Below are 18,803 nucleotides of genomic sequence, written 5' to 3' on the forward strand. Positions count from 1 at the left end.
AGCAGGCTTCTGGCTCAGTACGTTTGTGATACATCCAAATTGACTGGTTGACCTGGTGGTTTTCCACATCACTTGCGACCTTGGACTCCTCCTTTCAAGCCAGCCCCGTGCTGATGCAATGTATACAACCTTATGACACAAATCCTTCTTGATTCAACATGCTTCTAAGGGAGCGGGAATTGCTATTTCTTTTAAGCATTTGAGAAATGGATCAGAGGAGATCGTGTCAAGAAACCATGGAGCTGCAAACCAGAGGTTTTTATCCTTCCTCTGTCTCTAAGCTTGCTGTGTGATCTCCTGGGCACGTAACTCCTCTGCAGTGCTGCTCTCCCAGGAGGAACGAGTACCTAATGGGGATGACCTGTCAGTATGAAACCCTCCGAGATGTGGGCACGACAAGAGGAGGGGGCATAATGCGCTGACAGTCCCCCCTGGTGGTTACCCATCTGTGAGCCACCCCAGCAGGCAGGTGCAGGCAGAAAGGGCACAAAATGACTGGGGCTAAATCCATGCCCAAACCTCTGCTCTGAGCGGGGTGCATGCAGTGGGCACGGATGCTGGTACTGCGGTCAGTGGGTACGCGGCCTGCAGCAGGAGAAGAGCATGGGCTCCCTCATCAAACATCTGCGTGTCGTGAACCAAGGGACCACACTTAGTGAGTAGTTTCTTGAACATGCAATTAAGTAAAAAGATAAAAATAATCATAATAAAAAATTACAAGTTTTTAAAAGACTACCTCTGTTTCTTTTGGCCCTTTTTGTTGCCCCATCTTGTCAGAGTCACGTCACAAGAAAGGAAAGGCCTGACTCGTCTTTCACTTTAAAATGCTTCTTTTTATTTCAGTGGTTGTACATTGGGTGAATGGATTTAACGTCACAACAGAAATAGAATGGCTATTTAACAGACCACTAGTAGTTATATGCTGGAAAAGAGCAAATGGAGGGGTTTCTCCAACGGTTACCGAAGTATTCATTGTAAGCGTTGTCAATTATACTGTATGAGAGAGGCAAACAAAAAGGTATTTTGGTGAGGTGCTGTATCATTTGAAGAAAATAAACACTGAGGCATCTCAAGTAACTTGAAACTACGCCTCAGCTACAGTATTCACTGTCTCTGTGTTGGCCCATCTCATGGTTCTTTTAGGGGGGTTTATTTGTGTGTTTTTTGTGTGTTTTTTTTTTTTTTTTAATTAAACAAAGCATTTAAAATTTAACCATTTTCATTAGACTTTTTTAAAATATAAACAAAGTTTTGGCAAATAATATTTATACAGAAAAATAGTTTTAGATCTTCCCAAATTTTGAAATAGTCTATAAAATTACTTTATAAATAAATAAAATGCAGAATCTGTTGTACATGTATTTGCACATCTCTGTAATTGCCTCCTTACTGTTAGCATAGGTTTGTACTTGTACAGTTTTTAGGAATATTACAAAGTCATAAAGTCGGAAAGTGGATCTCTTATTAAAAATACATTTTCTCTTTTTGTCTGTCAGTTTATCTGGATGAAAGACCTGATGTATCTGAAGCTTCGTCATCCATGGGCAAAAAATAGTAGTATTGGATTAATTGTAAAAAACATAGAATAACAGTTATTTTGAAACATAAAAAGTTCACACAAAACAATGTCTTGAAGAGTTATCTACATAAAATATTTAAACAACATGGATAATTTACCATTTAGTATTGTACAATAAGCTACCCAAATGCCTAAATTAACTATTATAAAAAAATAAAAACAACTTTGACAGATATAGGCAAGTTGCAGTGTCAACTACCTAGTTATAATGACTGAGAAAGTCTACAAATATTAGTGTTTTAATAGTATATCATGGTGATACCTTAACTGCTAAAGTAACAAGTTAAGATACATTATTTTTCCACAAATTAAAACTAATGCAACGTTACAAGCACTATGTTAATTTTACAATCGAATTGTGATTATTTTTTTTCTGTTGGATGATCAAATCTCCAGCTTTATATATAAATAGATAGTAATTAGACATTGGACAAACAAGATTTAGCCTGGAAAATAATTTCCAAGACAAATAATTATATGGTTAGTGCCTTCAGTCGTTCAGAACAGGCAGTGCTGCCAAAGTTTAAAATAGTTTACAATCAATCTGAAGAGGTTAAGTTAAAATACTGCAATCACTAATAATGTCCACATAGAAAACTTATGCTGCAAACAATTATACATAATATCCACTTATAACAGCTGTCTTGTTTTTTAAACAATAATTTAAAAACTATGTAATTTCTGTGATACATGTGCAACATATAAAATGTGAAATATGAAATATTTGGTACAATAGTGCTTGAAACAAATCTCAAATCAAACAAATGAAATTTTAATTATACATATATAATTACCTTGTAAATCAACAAAGTATTTAAAAAAGTAAACAACATTAAAATCTGCTTCATCCATATATATGTATGTATGTATATATAATATGTATATAATTGTATTAAAGATATCTTCATACTTTTGTGACATAAAATATGTTTTTAAAGAAAAACAATTAAAAGAACTATTTTTTCTCCATTCTAATCTGGTTACAATCTTATAATCCAATTAAAAAAAATGCAAATACAGTAATGATTTATTAAACTGAATCTCATTCTACATTCTTAGTGTTCAGTTAATAACCTAGATTAAAGTCACTTATGAAATCTCAGTGACTAAACTGAATTTTAATTAAATTAGAGTATCATACAAATCTCTTCACCTACATCCTTCTTCTTCTCCTTTTCTTTTGTTAGTTTGGTCTTTTCGTTTGATTTTTACATTTATAGAAGTTACTTCTTAAGAGCTTGGATCTTTTTGGTAATGTGACTATGAGTTTGAGAAATTATTCGCTTCTGGTAAGATTGACTGTTGGCATCAGGCTCACTTTCATCAAGTCTGATGTGACAAAATTTAGGCACTTCTGCAAAGTTTCTTTTAAAAACATTATAAATATACTTGTAAAATAATATTTTCAAGACTTTGTTCTTTTGGGGATTGAAAGGGGTATGAAGTTCATACTGTGCAAAATTTTAAACTTTTTTTTTTCTGCTATTCTGCTATGACTCAAATGCAACTTCTCCATACAAGTCAAACACCAACTATGTGCATCTAAAGAATTTGTGCTTTACTTTGGATTTCTGGCTAAAAATTTTAGACTGGCAGGGTGATGTGCAGGATACCGGGCTTTGTTTCACTTCCTTTGTCTTGGAGTTAACTTGCTGCGGGAGCAAAACCAAGATTTTTTAACCAAGAAGAAAAACCCCAATCGTAATTTGGGTTAAAATCAAACCTGCAACTGGCATAAGTTTTTAGCCAATACAAATTAATTATTGCTGAGCTTGAAAGATTCATGAACACTGAATCTCCCAAGACTAACTTAATTGGACCATTTCCATTAGGTATAGTTATGGAGAAAAGACAATATTTGCAAGAATTAAACTATGTTTTTAAAAATCTTCAAAACTAAATGTTACCCTTTATGTCTTGAAACATCACAGCTGGTATCAGGTAGTTAACTATTTTAGGTCGGAGTATAGTAAGCATACCATATTTAATATTCATATATGACATAGCAGCACTAGCTTTTTAGAGTTTGTGATTTGTCCGTAAGAACAAATTCTTTACTTAGCATGCAGTTTGTGGCAATTCTAGAGAGGAGGAGACAGGATAGTATGTACAGTAGCCGTGCTTGGCCATCCGCAGGGAGGCTTCTTGACACTCCGTCCCATTCCTGCTGATTACTTCAGGATTATCTGTGGAGAGAAAGGAAAGTGTGATGGTGCTTCCAGGTGGCACTTCAAAGGGCGGGTCACCGGAACGGGTGGCACCGGTCTGACTAAATTCACCTCATACGAGACGGCCTCCCGTATCCTTAACGCTGGGCGGGAGGCCTGTGCGTTTCACAAACCTGTTCGTCACGTCCTCCACTGTGTGAGGACACATGAAGGGGACGCTTTAGGTATCAAAATATCAGAAGGGGGCCATTCCAGCTGGAGGACAGCCCTGTGAGGTGCCCCTGCCTCCCCAGCTCGGTGCCTCGTGAGGAGGCTGGGGAGGGCATCGGGGCCTGCTGCCCTTCGGCAGCCCCCATCCCCAGTTGGGAACAGCAAGGGGCAGAGGTGGAGGCAGGGCCACTCACCGCTATCAAGCCAAAAAAAAAATATATATACATATATATTTATGTGTGTACTGGGCTGGATGTTTTCAACAAGCTAAAGTGCCTTTTTAATGCGTTTTTAGCGACTGCTAATTTCCTAACAAATTATCTTCAGGTCAGTGAGCCGAGAGCTTCTTCATGCTTCCTTACAGCAGGAGGTCCAGGGGGATGGTTGTAATGGCACCTCTGTGCACCCGGCTGGTCACTAACCTTGCTGGTTTCCCTCCACCGTGTCTGAAACTAAGGGTGAGGCAACCATTTTGCAGCTGCAAGCTCTCTTGCTTCCAATGCTGCGATGGTTAAATGCAGGATGTGCCCAGCACTCTTCCAAAACGTGAGGGCAACTGGCTCAACCAGCTGGCAGTTTTGGGAAATGACCTGGATTTCCATCATCTGCCATATAAATGGCTATCAGTGGAAGGGATGTCAGAGACAAGGGGTGTGATGTTTTACCGTGCCATTGCTAATCTGTACTCCAGACCTAAGCACAAGTCAAGGAATTGGAGTGCATTGCTTGCTCTTCCTGTTTAATTTGGCACTTGACACATTTTTGAGCTGTATTTGTAGGTAGTATGCAAGGCAGGCATGACAGCACTTTGACCTACTTGTGTATTATGCAGACAGACCGCTGCTCAATGCAATATTTATTTTAAAAGGAAAAGAAAAAAAAAAAAAAAAGATGTTTTGAAAATAACTTCAGCAACATACTACCTCTGACATACAGAAAAGAAACACGCTCAGCACTGCGTGGAAGGCACTTGCTGTAGGCGCCCCCGCAACCACATCGAATGCACCTCACAACCCCTGCACCAGCGAGGAGGGCTTCGCTTTAGGTACAGCACCTAAAGCCGTAGCCCCGTCCATCACTACGTGCTCTCTGTACTCAGCTCCCTGACCCTATATGACTTGCTGGCATGCCTAGAAGTAATCTTTGATTGCCGCTGATAATCTGGTGACACTCAAAGCCCCATTGTAATGATACTGTACAAACACCTGCCAGCTCCAAGGGGCTGAACGTCTAAATACGCCATTCATACGACAAGGACATATATTTTTAATGACTTCCACTCATTGTGGGTTTGTTGGCTTATCGTCTATCTTCTGTTTCCTTTTGAAATAACAAAGAAATACCTTTGCTGAAATAATAAAGCCCTGCCTGTGATAATCCTGGTCCATCTACAGCACTGTGATTTGGCAGTGAGTACAAAGAACAGAGCCGTGCTGGAAACAAGAAGTGACCAACATTATCAGCACTGGTATTTTTAGCATGTTACAGCCCAACACGTCAATGTAATTAATAAAGCAGCTTTATCTATACTGGGTTAGCCATAATCACACAAATGTGTTTAAGGGATCCTAACATCAGTTTTAATGGAACATAACCTGAACGCTACTCAGTTTAAAAAAAAATAGGATTTCAGATACTGCAGCTGCCTACCTCTCCTGACAATTTTTGAGAGGATAGGACTTGTATTTTTCTATAACTTTTTTCTCCTTGTTTCAGAAATACTCAGAGAAAAGATAGAGAGAGATCATTGCGGTTTGTAGAGAGATGTCCTGAAAGGTCAAACAAGCCTGATGCTCCCAGCTCCTCCAAAATATGGGACAGATGAGGCAGAGGGCTGTAACCTGGGAGAAGGGCCGGGCTGTCCCCTGGCACTGTGATTGACCTGGGTGCAACTCACGGGGGGCTCTCGGCATTGTGAAAGAGCAGGGACCCCTTCCCTGCACCACTCAGGGAAATAGCAGAGACCAGGTGAGGACTTCCACCATCGCCTCCCTACTCCTGCCATTTCTCCCCATCTCTCAGCACTCAGGAAACAGCGAAGACAAGATGAACACTTTCCTTTTGTGTCCTGCTTATGTGGTGGTGGGTGCAGGAGGAGCAGACAGCAGCTGGAGCCCTCCCCACCGTGCTCCTCTGCAGCCCGTTCCTACCACATCTTCCTCGCCGCCCCGCCACGCACGCAGGGGATGTAACTAGGGCATGTTGCACCTTGGCTATTTCTAGTGCATGTAGGAGTCCTCCTAGGAAAAAACCTCAAGTCTCTCCTTCAGAAGAAGCTTCTCCAGCACAGGGACTCAGAACAGAGGAGCTACATTTCTTTTTTAACCTTAGCCACAAAGTGTAAAATGCATCCCATAGTCTTTAATTATATCTTCACACCCTATTTCTCTAAAGATATCACAACTCCACCACAGCTACATACACGTGTAGCAGCTTCTGCAACTGTTTTTTTTATTCTTCCTTCTTTTTCTTCCACTGTGTCTGACAGAGAAACATAAAATGCTAAGCTACTTTACATGGAAAATACACTGTGAACCTCTCCCGTTTAATCTACAAACGAAGTAATAAACTGTGATGGAACATGTAAGCTATCTAAGTCTGCATCACTGCTAATTGCTCCACGCTAATTGCACGCTGAAAAAGAAGAAGTTGTACAGACCACACCAACCAAAGGACATCCCTGCAAACACTTATTACAGACTCTCTACTCATTACTTGCAAAGAGGTCCAACAACCTTCATGCTCCCTGTTTGAAGGATTACGTCTCATGTGCACATCCACATGACTCATTACATTTGCTGTGATACTATTATATTCATTAAACTTCACAGCAACTTGATATAGTCCATCTGACCATAGTAAATGCAAGCAACAACAAAAAACCTGAAAAATAAGACTACACAATGAGTGCGTTTGTGTGTGTGCACGCCACACTCCATGTACAAACGTCTACAAGCCAAGCATGGGAAAGCACTTTCTCATGGATAAGACATATCAATGTCTGCAGGACTGGGTACAGACGTGCCAGAAAACAGACTTTCTGCGACTGCAGCAACAGAGCTAATAGGAACACTATTTCTTGCAAAAGCAGAATGGCCCGGCACTTACGATCTGGAATAGTAATGCACAGAAGATTTAATAACAGAAAAGGACATTTTTTTCTGAGGCAATTGCAGACATAGAGTACTCTCTCCACTGCCTTCTCACTTGGTACCTGCTTGAAGAGCCAGAAAGATTGCCTCTCTGTAGACTAAAATCACTAACACAGCACCAGTGTTAGTTACTAGACCTCACTGAAATGAGCATATACAGAGAGTGAACCTAAATTTCTGCTTTCTAACTGCCAGGAAGGGTTTGCTTTTCCAAAATTTCCAGCTGTAAAAAGTGTCTTTTTCACCTCCCAAATATCAAGACTTTCTTTCTCTCTTTTCTATTATTGTTATTATTATTTTTAATGTTTATAGACCTTCGGGAGCTCTGAATGGCCACAGCGGTCATTGAGCCCACTGTGCAGTACACAACATCCATAAATTCAGCCAGGGCAACCCTGGTTACTCCCAAGGGTGATACGCTCCTGCCGTGTGGTCCATGGGAATGGCAACCAGGAGATAAGTTACTGCCAGTCGTCTCAGCTTCTCACCAAACTGCTGGCCCACAGCTACACGTCAGCTGGCAGTTCCCTCAGAACCCCGCAAAGAAGGCTGTGACTGGTTACCGTTTCAAGATTTACAGGGTAAAACTGAGAATTTGTTTTAAATTAAGGTGGCAATTCCACCTTTGTGAACTCTTTTCTGACCCCTAGGTTACTCTGTGCACTGTTCCACTTGGCATGGCTCACATAATTACCTGAATTCCCTAGAACCACGACTGGGCACTACTGATTTCATGCACACAACTCATGGAATTTCTCTGTGTTAAATTGTTTCCAGTTCCGGATTTATCATAAAATGATGAACACAGAAAATTTACCTTTCTGCATGATTTCAGAGTACAAGAATCTTGTTCAATTTAGAGACCTGTCACAGTGGATCAGCTGGAAAACAAGACTTTGCATCAGTCTCCGAGATTTTGCTCTTTAAGGAGTTTTGAAGCAATTTCTCCAAATTACACTTTGCTCTGTAAGCGTTAATACATTCTAAGGTGGGATTTAAGATCATACTTGACCTCCACATTGCAAAGTGTTTATCCCTCTAAAAATGAACTCGTAACGTAGTAACATTTTTAGACTACTCAGCCTTTCATTTTTAGAGCAATGTCGTATTAGGAGTTCTTTGTAGACAAGACTCATCTCAATGATTTCAGACATGGCAAGCCTCAGCTGGTCACCCTGTTTTACATCTTGCTAGCCTACCTCAGGCAACTTATCTTAGCATGAGACAAATTATAAACTCGTGATGCTTCTTGTCCTCCACCCAACGTTAAGAGTCTGTGGCAAGCAGTTCACACCGAGGTATTTAACTCGTAGACACCTGCGTCAGGGCAGATGACTCCTACCACAGTGACATTTTGTATTTTCATGTTTTTCACACTAGTAGCAGAATGGTCAGATATAAGTAGGGTATACATTAAAAACGACAGATATTTTCAGACAGCCTGCTCATATCAGGCTGTCTTATAACTTCTCTCACTTTCTAAAAATAAAACTAACACCTAGTATTTCTTCCCTTTGACATGAAACCCAAGACTATTTATATTTCTCCGTGCCTTTGGGAAGTGCCGCCATCTCTTTATTTTTCATTTTCTCTTAGAATGCTCTTTTGTGGTATGTGCCTTGTTCTTTGTCTTCCAAATGAATGTCTCTCTTTTTCTCAATCAAAAGTGGAAATGGATGAGTTCCAGCCTGAATGGCTGAAAAGATTCAGACATTTACTGAGAGTAATCCCCATCGTATCAGTTATGCTTGGCCATGTATAATTTTTATGTAACCTTGTAGATGGATTTTTTTTTTTTACCTCTTATTTCTCCATGGCTGCAGCAGCAGCACCTCCAGGGAGCACCAAATGGAGCCATTCAACACCCCCCTCCAGGACTTCCACCAGTGCTCCCCATGGGCTGTAATCCCCCGTGGGAAGTCTCTTCCTGACTTACTGTCTGGATGTCATAGCTCTTGTCACTGTCACGAGAGCATCCGTTCCTTGTCTTGACCAAATACATCTATCTACATGTTGATGCATCCGTCTAACCTCAGGCTTGCCTTGCTGACCTGTCCATTTTCAAGTCTACACATTCTCTCCAATGGGAAATTTACCATCCAGCGCAGAGAAAACTGCGCGTTGTCACAGCCAGAATGAAACACACAGACCACACACCCCTACAAGCCAGTTCTGTCCAGTTCCTTTGGGTAAGATAATACGGCAATGCTTTTTCAGCGTGAATTCAAAGGGTCAGATACGGCGACAAGCATAAGCTTTGTTCTTATGGCTGCAGAAGGAGTAAGGAAAACATGTTATGATCTTCTCAAATCTGCATACTTAGTATATTTAGTTCCTTTTGTAAGGAAAAACAGGAGTCGTCTCTTATAAATAGTAAAGATCAATTTCTCATTAAAACAAGATTACAGGTTTTCACTTTTTTATTCCTGATTTATGAATTTTGGGCAAAAAATATGAACTCTCTTATAGTTGCTAATAGGCCTTTGGAAACAGCAGAGGGTCAGATGTCCATGCCGAGGTGAACACTACTCCTAGCATATTTTCACTCCAACAGGGACAAGCTGTTGGTCATCGGGGTGTTACAAAGCTGACAAAGACTTTGTCTGAACTTAGCTTTTCATGATGATCTAAAGAAAAGATCAAGGCAATTATGGGATCCCCAAAGGGCTCAAGGGTTCAGCAGCATCATTCCTCTCATTTAATACTCAGTCCAAAAAGAGAGTACAAACCCACTGGTGCTGCCAACTTCTTAGCATGCTTATGAGCTTTGATAGGTATTTACTCAAATAATACTTTATAATATTTAAGTACAACAAAATAGGTATTTACTCACTTCAGTGAAATAGGACTAGTTGCTTTTAAAATGAAAGCAATCTGGTTTTATTTATTCTTCTTTAAAGTAATTAATAATGCAGTACTTGAAATTGATCCTAACATACTCTTAACACATTCTACCAAAATCTATTTTAACTAATCATGCAGGCAACAGACAGACTACCTAGAAAATGAGAAAATTACTGCTGTAATACTTTAGGAGCCCCCATAGAGTGACTGTTTTGAATGGCCACTCAATGCTACCTTTCAGCAGACCTGAGCTACTGCAATCATTTGTGTTTTTCACTTCCTATTTTTAGGTCATTGTCCTTATCTTCTTGATCTTTAGAAACTGTCATAATGGGCTTGCACAGAGGAACTTAGAGCACAAAGGAGTGAAAGACCAAACGAAGCTGTGAAAAATGTGCACTATGGGATGTGCACGTTCCTCTTGTAGGAATATGGGCACCCTTCTTCAAACCTGTGTTTTCTTAGTCGTCCTCATCCAGCAATTCTTTTTTTTTTTTTACTTTTTTTTTTTTTACAGAACCTGCTTTATATTTTCCTCCTACATGCCATGCACGCCCATGTCACCCAAGATGAGCCTACCACTACAAGGCGAACACTGCCACAGCAGGCAGAGCTGGGCTAGCCCTTCTCCAGGCTCCTCAGCAGTAAAAGCTGGCGTTCAATTCAGATTCCCTTCAAAGCAAGAGATGCTCCACTGCTACATCCAGAACTTCTCCTGAACACAGAAGGGCATCAAATTCACATTTTCTTCATCAAGGTTACCGATGAGACATGACACTTATAATAGGATATATTTATTTCAGTTACTGAACTTTTTGTTGGTTTTATAAAACTCACTATAGTTATCTCTGAGGAGAACTTAATCTTCCTGACTTTTGCCTACTTAGAACTTCCTTAATTTTTTTTCTTATCTGAATACTCTCATACTTACTTCCCTGTCCACGGCAGGGAGGTTGGAACTAGATGATCTTTAGAGGTTCCTTCCAACACAAACCATTCTATGATTCTACACAAACATACCTACATATTCTTGTGTGGCACTGCACGTAATATTGTGCCAAAAGTGAAGGCTGTCAAAGTTAACCAACCTCTGCCTGAAGCCAAAAGACATGGCAGGTACGATAAATAAATAAGTAACTAAGTAAGTAAATAAATAAATAAAGTCAAGCAATGTTTCCACTGCAGTTATGTGGGCAGCCTCCTGCACACTCAAAGCCAAAAAGTGGCATTTCTGGTGTGCAAAATACTCATCCAATAAATCACACACTAGGATAAAAATATGATATTAGTTAATTTCAAGGGCAAATAGCTGCAGCAGCTGTAGATGTACAGACACAATTATTTCAAAGAGCAGAATCCCAAGCAAGTAGTACATCTGGAGCTCTGCACTGCACTGTCTTGTTAAAATTTTATGATGGAAAAAAACAGACTCACAAGAGCTGTGCATACATGCTAAGAACAATGAGACTAACTCATTTTTTCCCCAAATGCCTACAAAATCACTTGACCTCAGAAAAAAAATTTCCTATGTTTAAATAATAGATGCCCCAAAAGACTTTTACTCAACTTGTCAAAGTATCATTTGTTGAATTATTAAAAGAAAGAGCACAAAGGAAAGTTATATCAAATATAACTCCATGTATTAATTTCAATACTATAAAAGTTAAAACAGTCTATAACAGGAAAGAGAACTATGTCTAGATTTTTGTTATATAAAAGAAATGTGTTCGCCTTTGCTTAATGCTCACGTTATGTGATACTGCCATCTAGCAGGCTACCAGGGGAAGCCAGGCTTCAGTCTCTACAGGGGTGGGAGGGAATTACTGAAAAAAACAAATCGATTTTTCATATCTTCCCACTTGTTTCTTGTGTATGAGCATGTGATATAAAACTCTGCGAGTAAGACTGACAGAAGTCTTCATTATCTACACAGAGCAGCAGTCTATCCAAACTGAGGAGACAAAAAAAATATTAAAAGTAAAATGAAGACCTGGTTAAATTTTGCATGAGATTTAAAAAAGAGTTCCTTTAAATTTTCCAAGGTAAATTTTTGTGTTTGCTTCTTTGCTGACTTACAGTTTAAGAAAACATATTTTGCCACATATTTTTTAATGTCAGTTGTTTCAAGGCAATTCAAAGGGTCTTTTCTTGACGCTGCTTGAGATTTGTTGCGGGTTTTAAGATTGAAAACTCTCACTTCTTGAGTCTGAAAAGTGTTCATTCTGAAAGTTACAGCTACTTACATGTAACTCGGTGTCTTCAGACGTTATAACGATCAAATTGAGGCTTGTGATTTTTGGGTGTCTAGCATGAAATAGGCAGCAGCAGTTTCAATTTGCCTTTCATACTGTGACACAATATTGCTATTCCGATACCTTCCCTGGAGAAATTACTCTTCAATATCTTCATGTTCAATGATAGTTTAGGAAAAAAAAAAATCTCCCTGCAAAACAGTAAATGCACCTGTTGCTGCTACACATCAGAAAGGACAGAAATGGAAAAATTTAACCATTCCCCCCAAATGTGTTTGGGATCAGGACTTGTTCCTGTGCCACTCCAGACACAGCCAACCCAGCCGAGTTAATTGGTCAGCCTTCAAGAGCGTGATTTCAGCAGATAGAGTGCAGCACGCTCGGTGTTGCCCACTTAAATTTCAAAGCTGGAGTGCTTGGAGCAGCATTTTGGAACCATCTTCACACTTTCTGGAGGCTCATTTTGCCAGCCCGGCGTGGGCACTCAGTGCCCTTTCACATGCAGCCTGAGGGCCAGGTGAGATGTCCATCCTGCATCCCAGATGCTAAAGCTTGCTGGTACCTCCACGTAGGCTCACCAGAAGCCCAGCGCTGTTCTGCCCAGGGCTCACTCTCTGCAAGCATCCCCTCTGATAATGTGGCTGAGAAAAGAACCTGCTCTTCTGCCTCTGTGTGTTTTTTTTGGACTTTTTCATGCCCAAATGACCCTTTATGCTGTTAGAGCAGAATTTTTTATGGGAACATTTAACTTGGGACTTTCTGGAATTTTTAGACCAAAACTTTCAGCCAAAAAAAAGCCAAAAAATTTTTAGATACCACTACTTCATAGTGACTCTCATTTGCAATGTTATATCCTGGCACTAAAGATGTAAATAAAATTTGTTTCCCCTTCCCACCTTCCTTCTTAAAGTTTGCTTTTAACAATCAAAAAAAGGACGTTTCCAGATTTCCAACTCACTTTTCCCACCATATTGTTGCTCTTCTCCTTGTTTACACATTCAGCAGGTCTCCACAAGGAGCGAAGGGAACAGGAGACAGAAAAAGACAGAAAAAGCCTTTTCACTCCTCAGCAGCTCTGACGACAGCCATTTGCCCCAGCAGGCGGCTTCCTGGGGTGAAATGCGCAGCCTGGAGAAAACACCCTTTTTGGGGACACAGGGCTCTATTTGCAAGAGCGAGCAATTGCCACTCTGTGCTTTGCTCTATGAAGAGGAAGAAATTTGCTTGCATGGGGCTGAGTAGGTGCCACAGGATATTTTGGTCTAATGGCAATCTGCCTTTTCGGGCAGCCCCACACCGATCCTGGCCAAGAGAGGTGTTTTCATGCCGTACTTCCCTGCTCCCCTCCTGCCCAAGAGAGCTGCCGCTCAGGGCTCCTCAAATCCCCACAAAATATTTGGCACATTAGCACAGTGTTAATGACTTTTTGAATCTGGGCAAACATTTTAATTGTTCTCTTGTTTGTGGTACTTGAATGTAACAAAACCATTTTTATTTTCGCTTCTTTGTATTTTTACAGATTTTCACAAAACTGAAGGCTACCGAACGATTTCATAATTAATATTTGCATAATTGCCACCTAATTTAGTGTGAACACTGATGCATAATTTAAAACAGCTGTGCTAGATAATCACAAGCCTTAGCATGAGACAGCCTGTTGATCTTGTAATTCTTTTCAGACATGGCTTATAAGTATTTAGTTTTTCTACTAGATCTACCTTTTAATTTCTCTTCCTTGGCTAAAGCTCACGTAACCAGCAGAACTGTGACTAAGTAGTATCTCTAACCAGTATTCTCTGTAACTCTCTTCTTATATGGTCAGTCTTTGGCCCATTTTCATTGCTGTAGAAAATAAAGGCTTGTTCTGTTCTGTACCAAAGTGATGTGAGCAAAACTATCTTATTTAAAGCAATTTGGAAACTGGTGATCGCCTGTAGTAACCAACAACTAAATAAGCATTCACAGAGTTTGAGGACACAGATTAAAACACAAATGCTGGTGTCTAAACTCCCATCGCAGTCAATGGTGTGCTACAATCTTGTCAGTCAGTCAGTGGAGCCTGGAGATCACTTCCTGTGATCGTCTGCTACAGGCTCAGTTCATTTGCTCACCAGGCTTTGACTACTTTGGGCTAAGGTCTCCTCCCTGTGGTCCAGCTGCATATTCAGAAGCGGGCAGATTTGCCTGTAGGTCCTGTATGGTATCTGCCAAGCCCGTCTTGGATAACCTGGACATTCAAGGTTATCTTAGGACAATCTTAAATGTCAGTAGGCACATGTTTAGGCAAGCGAATCAAGGCCTGTGCACCTTCAGGAGGGTGAGCCAGGCTGTTCTCCAGACTGGGCTGATAATCTTTGCTGCCTACTACAGGCGCTTAAACTTCCAGCTTGCATGTAGACACGTATACTCAGATATCAACTCTTAGATGTCCTTATTTCAGACTCGATCCTAACCTTTAATCCTTGTAGGACTCAGAAATGTGTGTTTGTAATGTAAATGAAGCAGTAGTAAGGCTTTCTACTTGGAAACTAAAGCAAAACAAACAGAAAACAACAAACCAAACTGAAAGAAAACAAAACAACCAAACAACAACAACAAAACCAGCTGTAAGTATGCTGGCATTATTCAAAATTGGGATTCAGTACCAGAATTTAGTATAGCACTTCTCTCAGGTAATATCAGGACAGATTGTCCTCTTTGGAGTCTCATGGCCACCTGTGAGTGAAGCTGAGTGGGGAACAGTTGATCTGCTTGCTCAGGTACTATCTGGTCCACTGTCTGGTCCCACCATCTACATGAGTAATAATTAGAAGTTTTGTTAAAAATATCTGAAGTGTGTATTTACACAGGATTACTGTATTAGTGTTTTAAATAAGGTGTTTACATTTCTCTGCCTACATGCATGCACTAGAGGGAGCTAGTACCAAACCGTCCATTTACGTTCCCTGATGTTATTCAGTTACTCCATAGTTTTTGGAACTTTTTTGGTTCCATCCTGCAAGACAATGCTGTCAACATCCCAAAACACCTAAGTTCATTAAGCCTGAAGTAAGGTGAAGCAGCTGCAGCTTCCAGCACCATTCTGGTGGGAATGGCTGGAGCAGTTGTGTACAGGGGAAGAGGAAAAGGGGAAGGAGTGAGTTACAGAGGGCTCTCCTCTCTAGCTGCTCATACTCCCAGACTCCCCACATAGCTCTCAAAGCCCACCTGCCTTTCTCTGGAAAACCCAAGTGGGGCAGAAGTCCCCGCTCACTCCCCTTTCATCAGTCCCGGCAGCTACAGTAAATGGGGTGTTCCCTTCACGATATTCCCACATGCAGTGAGTGGTGACACCAACAGATCTTGTATGAAACGAGTCTTTTTTTATCAGGACTGAGCCAGAGATTCTCCTCTCCTCTGAAGTACACTAAAAGAAAATTATTTTGGGTTTAAAACATAATTTCTGTAATCAGGAAACACGAGAGACTCCCAATTTTTCTGTTTATTCTTAACTGGGTCTCCCTGCATGTATGCATTATGATATAGCTTTTAATTCTACACAGTCTTCTCTTGTGCCTCATCCACACTCATACTGATCACAAAACACAGAGAGCTGCTGGCTGAGAGTGAATGACTGTGAACAGGCCAACGCAGGCCCATTTTGCACCCTGTTACTAATGTTATTTTCAGAGAGGAACAATCTATATATAAAGACATGAGACACAGATCGTCTTCTTTCAAAGTACAAACTGACAGCATGTACTATATAATTTTCTGGACCCTACAGAGTTGTTAGTTTTTTCAGCTGTCACCTGAGCAACTCCATGGCGTTTGGGATGTTGATGTTTCCTCCCAATGGTGCTTCTAGGACACCTGGATAATCAGACTCAACACAAGGAAGTACAGCAATCTTTCCCCAGGCTCGAATATTAAGCCAAAAGGTATTAAGCGAAATGATTAAGCACTGCTGTGACTCTCCTTTCGTGCCTGGTGTTGTGAGGAGAAGCCATGGGAGCAGAAAAGGAATGGTGTGAAGGCTGCAGGTTGATTAAAAAAGTGCAGTAGATATACTGGAAGGAGGAAACTGTATCCCACAGAGAAGTAAAGAGGCTGCAGAGTGGCACAGACCAGAAAAGGAAATTTTATCTAGATGGGAATAAAGATGTCCACTTCTGAAATACACAAGATAATTTAAACCCGCACAAGAGGACACAAACAAAGGACATGATGACCATGAGCTAAGTCTTAACAGATGAACTCAAGTAAACTACCTGCTGCTTCTGTGTTTCTTGGGCTAGAGGAACACCAAGGGTTAGGAACACAGTTACTACATGGCCTCTCCCAGTGTAGCGTATTCTTCAACTCTTAGGAAGGTGTAAACAAACAGCAAAGTTGGAGCCTTGCCTCTTATAAAGAAGTAACTGCTCCTCCTTTCCCTGCTTTCACATTTTTTAAAAGTAGCTTTTAAAGGTTTACAGGGACTAAAACAAATACAGGAGTGAGAAGAAGACAGTGATGGCACACTGCAGAAGCCAATAAGAAAACCTGCTGGGGTGGGACTCATCCCCTCTAACTGTGGTGGTGCTTCAGTTGCTCATCTAACCTCCTTCCACAGCCAACAGAAAGAGGCAGGACCCTCCAAGGCAACTTATCTTGCTCCAACAAGGACTTTAGAAAAGCAGATGAACTGGATGCCGAGCTTCCCAATGGCTGAAGTCAAACAAGTGGAAACCCATCCCTGTGTTAAACCATCCTTTAATTTCAGCATGGAATTATATGTATACAGAGAGAGAGAGACATACATGCAACTAAATAAATACAGACAGACAATTTTACAACTACTGTTATATTTAAAACGCTCTAATCCACCAACTCAAACAGAATCTGCATTGGGAAAGGAGGGGCTCTGCCTGCTGTCCTGCTAGGTGAGAAAATGCATCGAGGCACACCTCAGTCTCCAGAGCAGCACAAGTTATTCGTGTGAAAGTAACCCCTGTAAAAAGGCCTCCGACTGCTTACTGCTCTTTCTGTAGGTGCCTATATCTTTGACTTCGGCCACAGCCAGCACCTCCGATGCTCAGAGGGCGCAGGAGTCCGTGGCTGCCTTCCCACCACCTTCCTTGGGCACCTCCTCCACAGCAGTGCATGGTGACTCCCTCCCCCAAAACAGCCCAATTTTCTCATTTTCCATTCCCAAGTGCCACTCTGGGATCATATCACTGCCCTGGGTACCACCAAGCAGACACTGTTCTGTGCTCCCTACCAAGAACCTGTGATCCCACACACCCACAGGCTCTTTGGCCTACCCAGCCAGAGGGTCGGCCTGCTACGTTACCACACCGCCTGCTACATCACCACACCCTGAAAAGCAGGAGGGAAGGATGGTTAAATGCATCATGTGCCCGATACACCTTCCTCCTCGTCCTCATCGTGTGCTTTCTTCATTAAAACACGCCAGCTCTCAGAAAGGAGCGCACAAAATGACAACCCTCTCTTGATGAAAACGCTAGAAGCACAAACATCACAGTCTTGGTAAACAAGCCTTTCAAAAAAATGAAGAGAAGAGAAAATGGACCAGTTTGTGTTTCTTTCAGAAAGTAGGGTGTATTTCAGAGGTAGTATATTTTTCCTAGATTATTATAAATTCTTACAGCAAAATCTGTTTTTCTGCAAGATATTTAACCCGTTTTGGGACTTCAAAAAAAGAAAAAATAAACCTGCTAGTATAACATTATTAAGCAAAACATTTTCATGAATTTCCTCGTAATTCTTTGGCAGGTGGAGGGAATCACTCAACGGGCGTGCGTTTCTGCTAGGTCTGCAGCAGCATGTTGGTCTGGCTGGGAGCAACACAAGGGGAGACATGCTTGGGACACAGCCCTTTTCTTTCTCTTGGCTTCTTGCTCTCTTTGCAGCTTGACCTCTCCAGACCTGAGGGAAAACGGGGCATCCCAGCTCTTTCGTGGAAGTGCCCGAGTGTGGTCACAAAGCAAGGAAAAAGCCAGGGCTGAGCCTCTGTGGAGTGAAGGGAAGAATCAACGCTGCTCATGGGGAGCTGCGATAGATACACCTCCCTATGGACCAGGTCCTGCTGGAGGAGGGGGAGACCCTAGCGGTATGAAAACTACCATTAACATAACAAACCGCAGAAGAAAAGGAGAAAGTATCATCTTGCCTAGTCTGTCTCCGCCAATAATCCTGGGGAATTGCTGAAATAATGTCCTTCCTTAGGAAAATACTATTTCCAGGTCAAAGATATTCTTTCGAACATAAAGCAGACACAGTCATGAATACCTCGAGGACTGTTTTGATCACTAGCATTTACAGAAAACATTCAGTTTTCTTTCCTCTCATTTTTTTTTCTAGCTGCCTTGTTCCGCTTGTTATTTCAGACAGCTTTCGTGCTTACAAATTAGTGACTTCCACACACTGCATGGTGAAGGTTACATTAACACACCTGAGTATTTGGAATCTGTGATGGTCTTCATTTGAACTTAAAGAGTTAATAACAGACTATTTTAAGCAGTCCAGTACTACTGTGATTCTAACTTCAGCTGGGTTAATTACACAATAATTAGGTACAAACATCGCAACACAAAACACAGCTACATCATTATTT

At 41.0% G+C, this 18,803-nt stretch overlaps 1 protein-coding gene across 11 annotated transcripts in view; it reads right to left on the reverse strand.

The window, feature by feature from the left end:
• Window positions 1-812: 812 nt before the first annotated feature.
• Window positions 813-18,803, reverse strand: part of MBNL2 (muscleblind like splicing regulator 2) — a 111,206-nt gene continuing 93,215 nt past the window's right edge. For 6 of the 11 annotated variants that reach the window (XM_040538541.1, XM_040538527.1, XM_040538534.1 and 3 more), the window contains one exon: window positions 813-3,765. In XM_040538541.1, coding sequence (XP_040394475.1) covers window positions 3,638-3,765 — 128 coding nt within the window. In that variant the 3' untranslated portion in view covers window positions 813-3,637. Of the gene's footprint in view, window positions 3,766-17,776; window positions 18,294-18,803 lie in introns of those variants that run through there. The other 5 variants (XM_040538475.1, XM_040538468.1, XM_040538480.1 and 2 more) reach the window with 1 other exon arrangement.

This window comes from Cygnus olor, chromosome 1 (genome assembly GCF_009769625.2).
Source record: "Cygnus olor isolate bCygOlo1 chromosome 1, bCygOlo1.pri.v2, whole genome shotgun sequence".
In the NCBI taxonomy this organism is placed as follows: Eukaryota; Metazoa; Chordata; class Aves; order Anseriformes; family Anatidae; genus Cygnus; species Cygnus olor.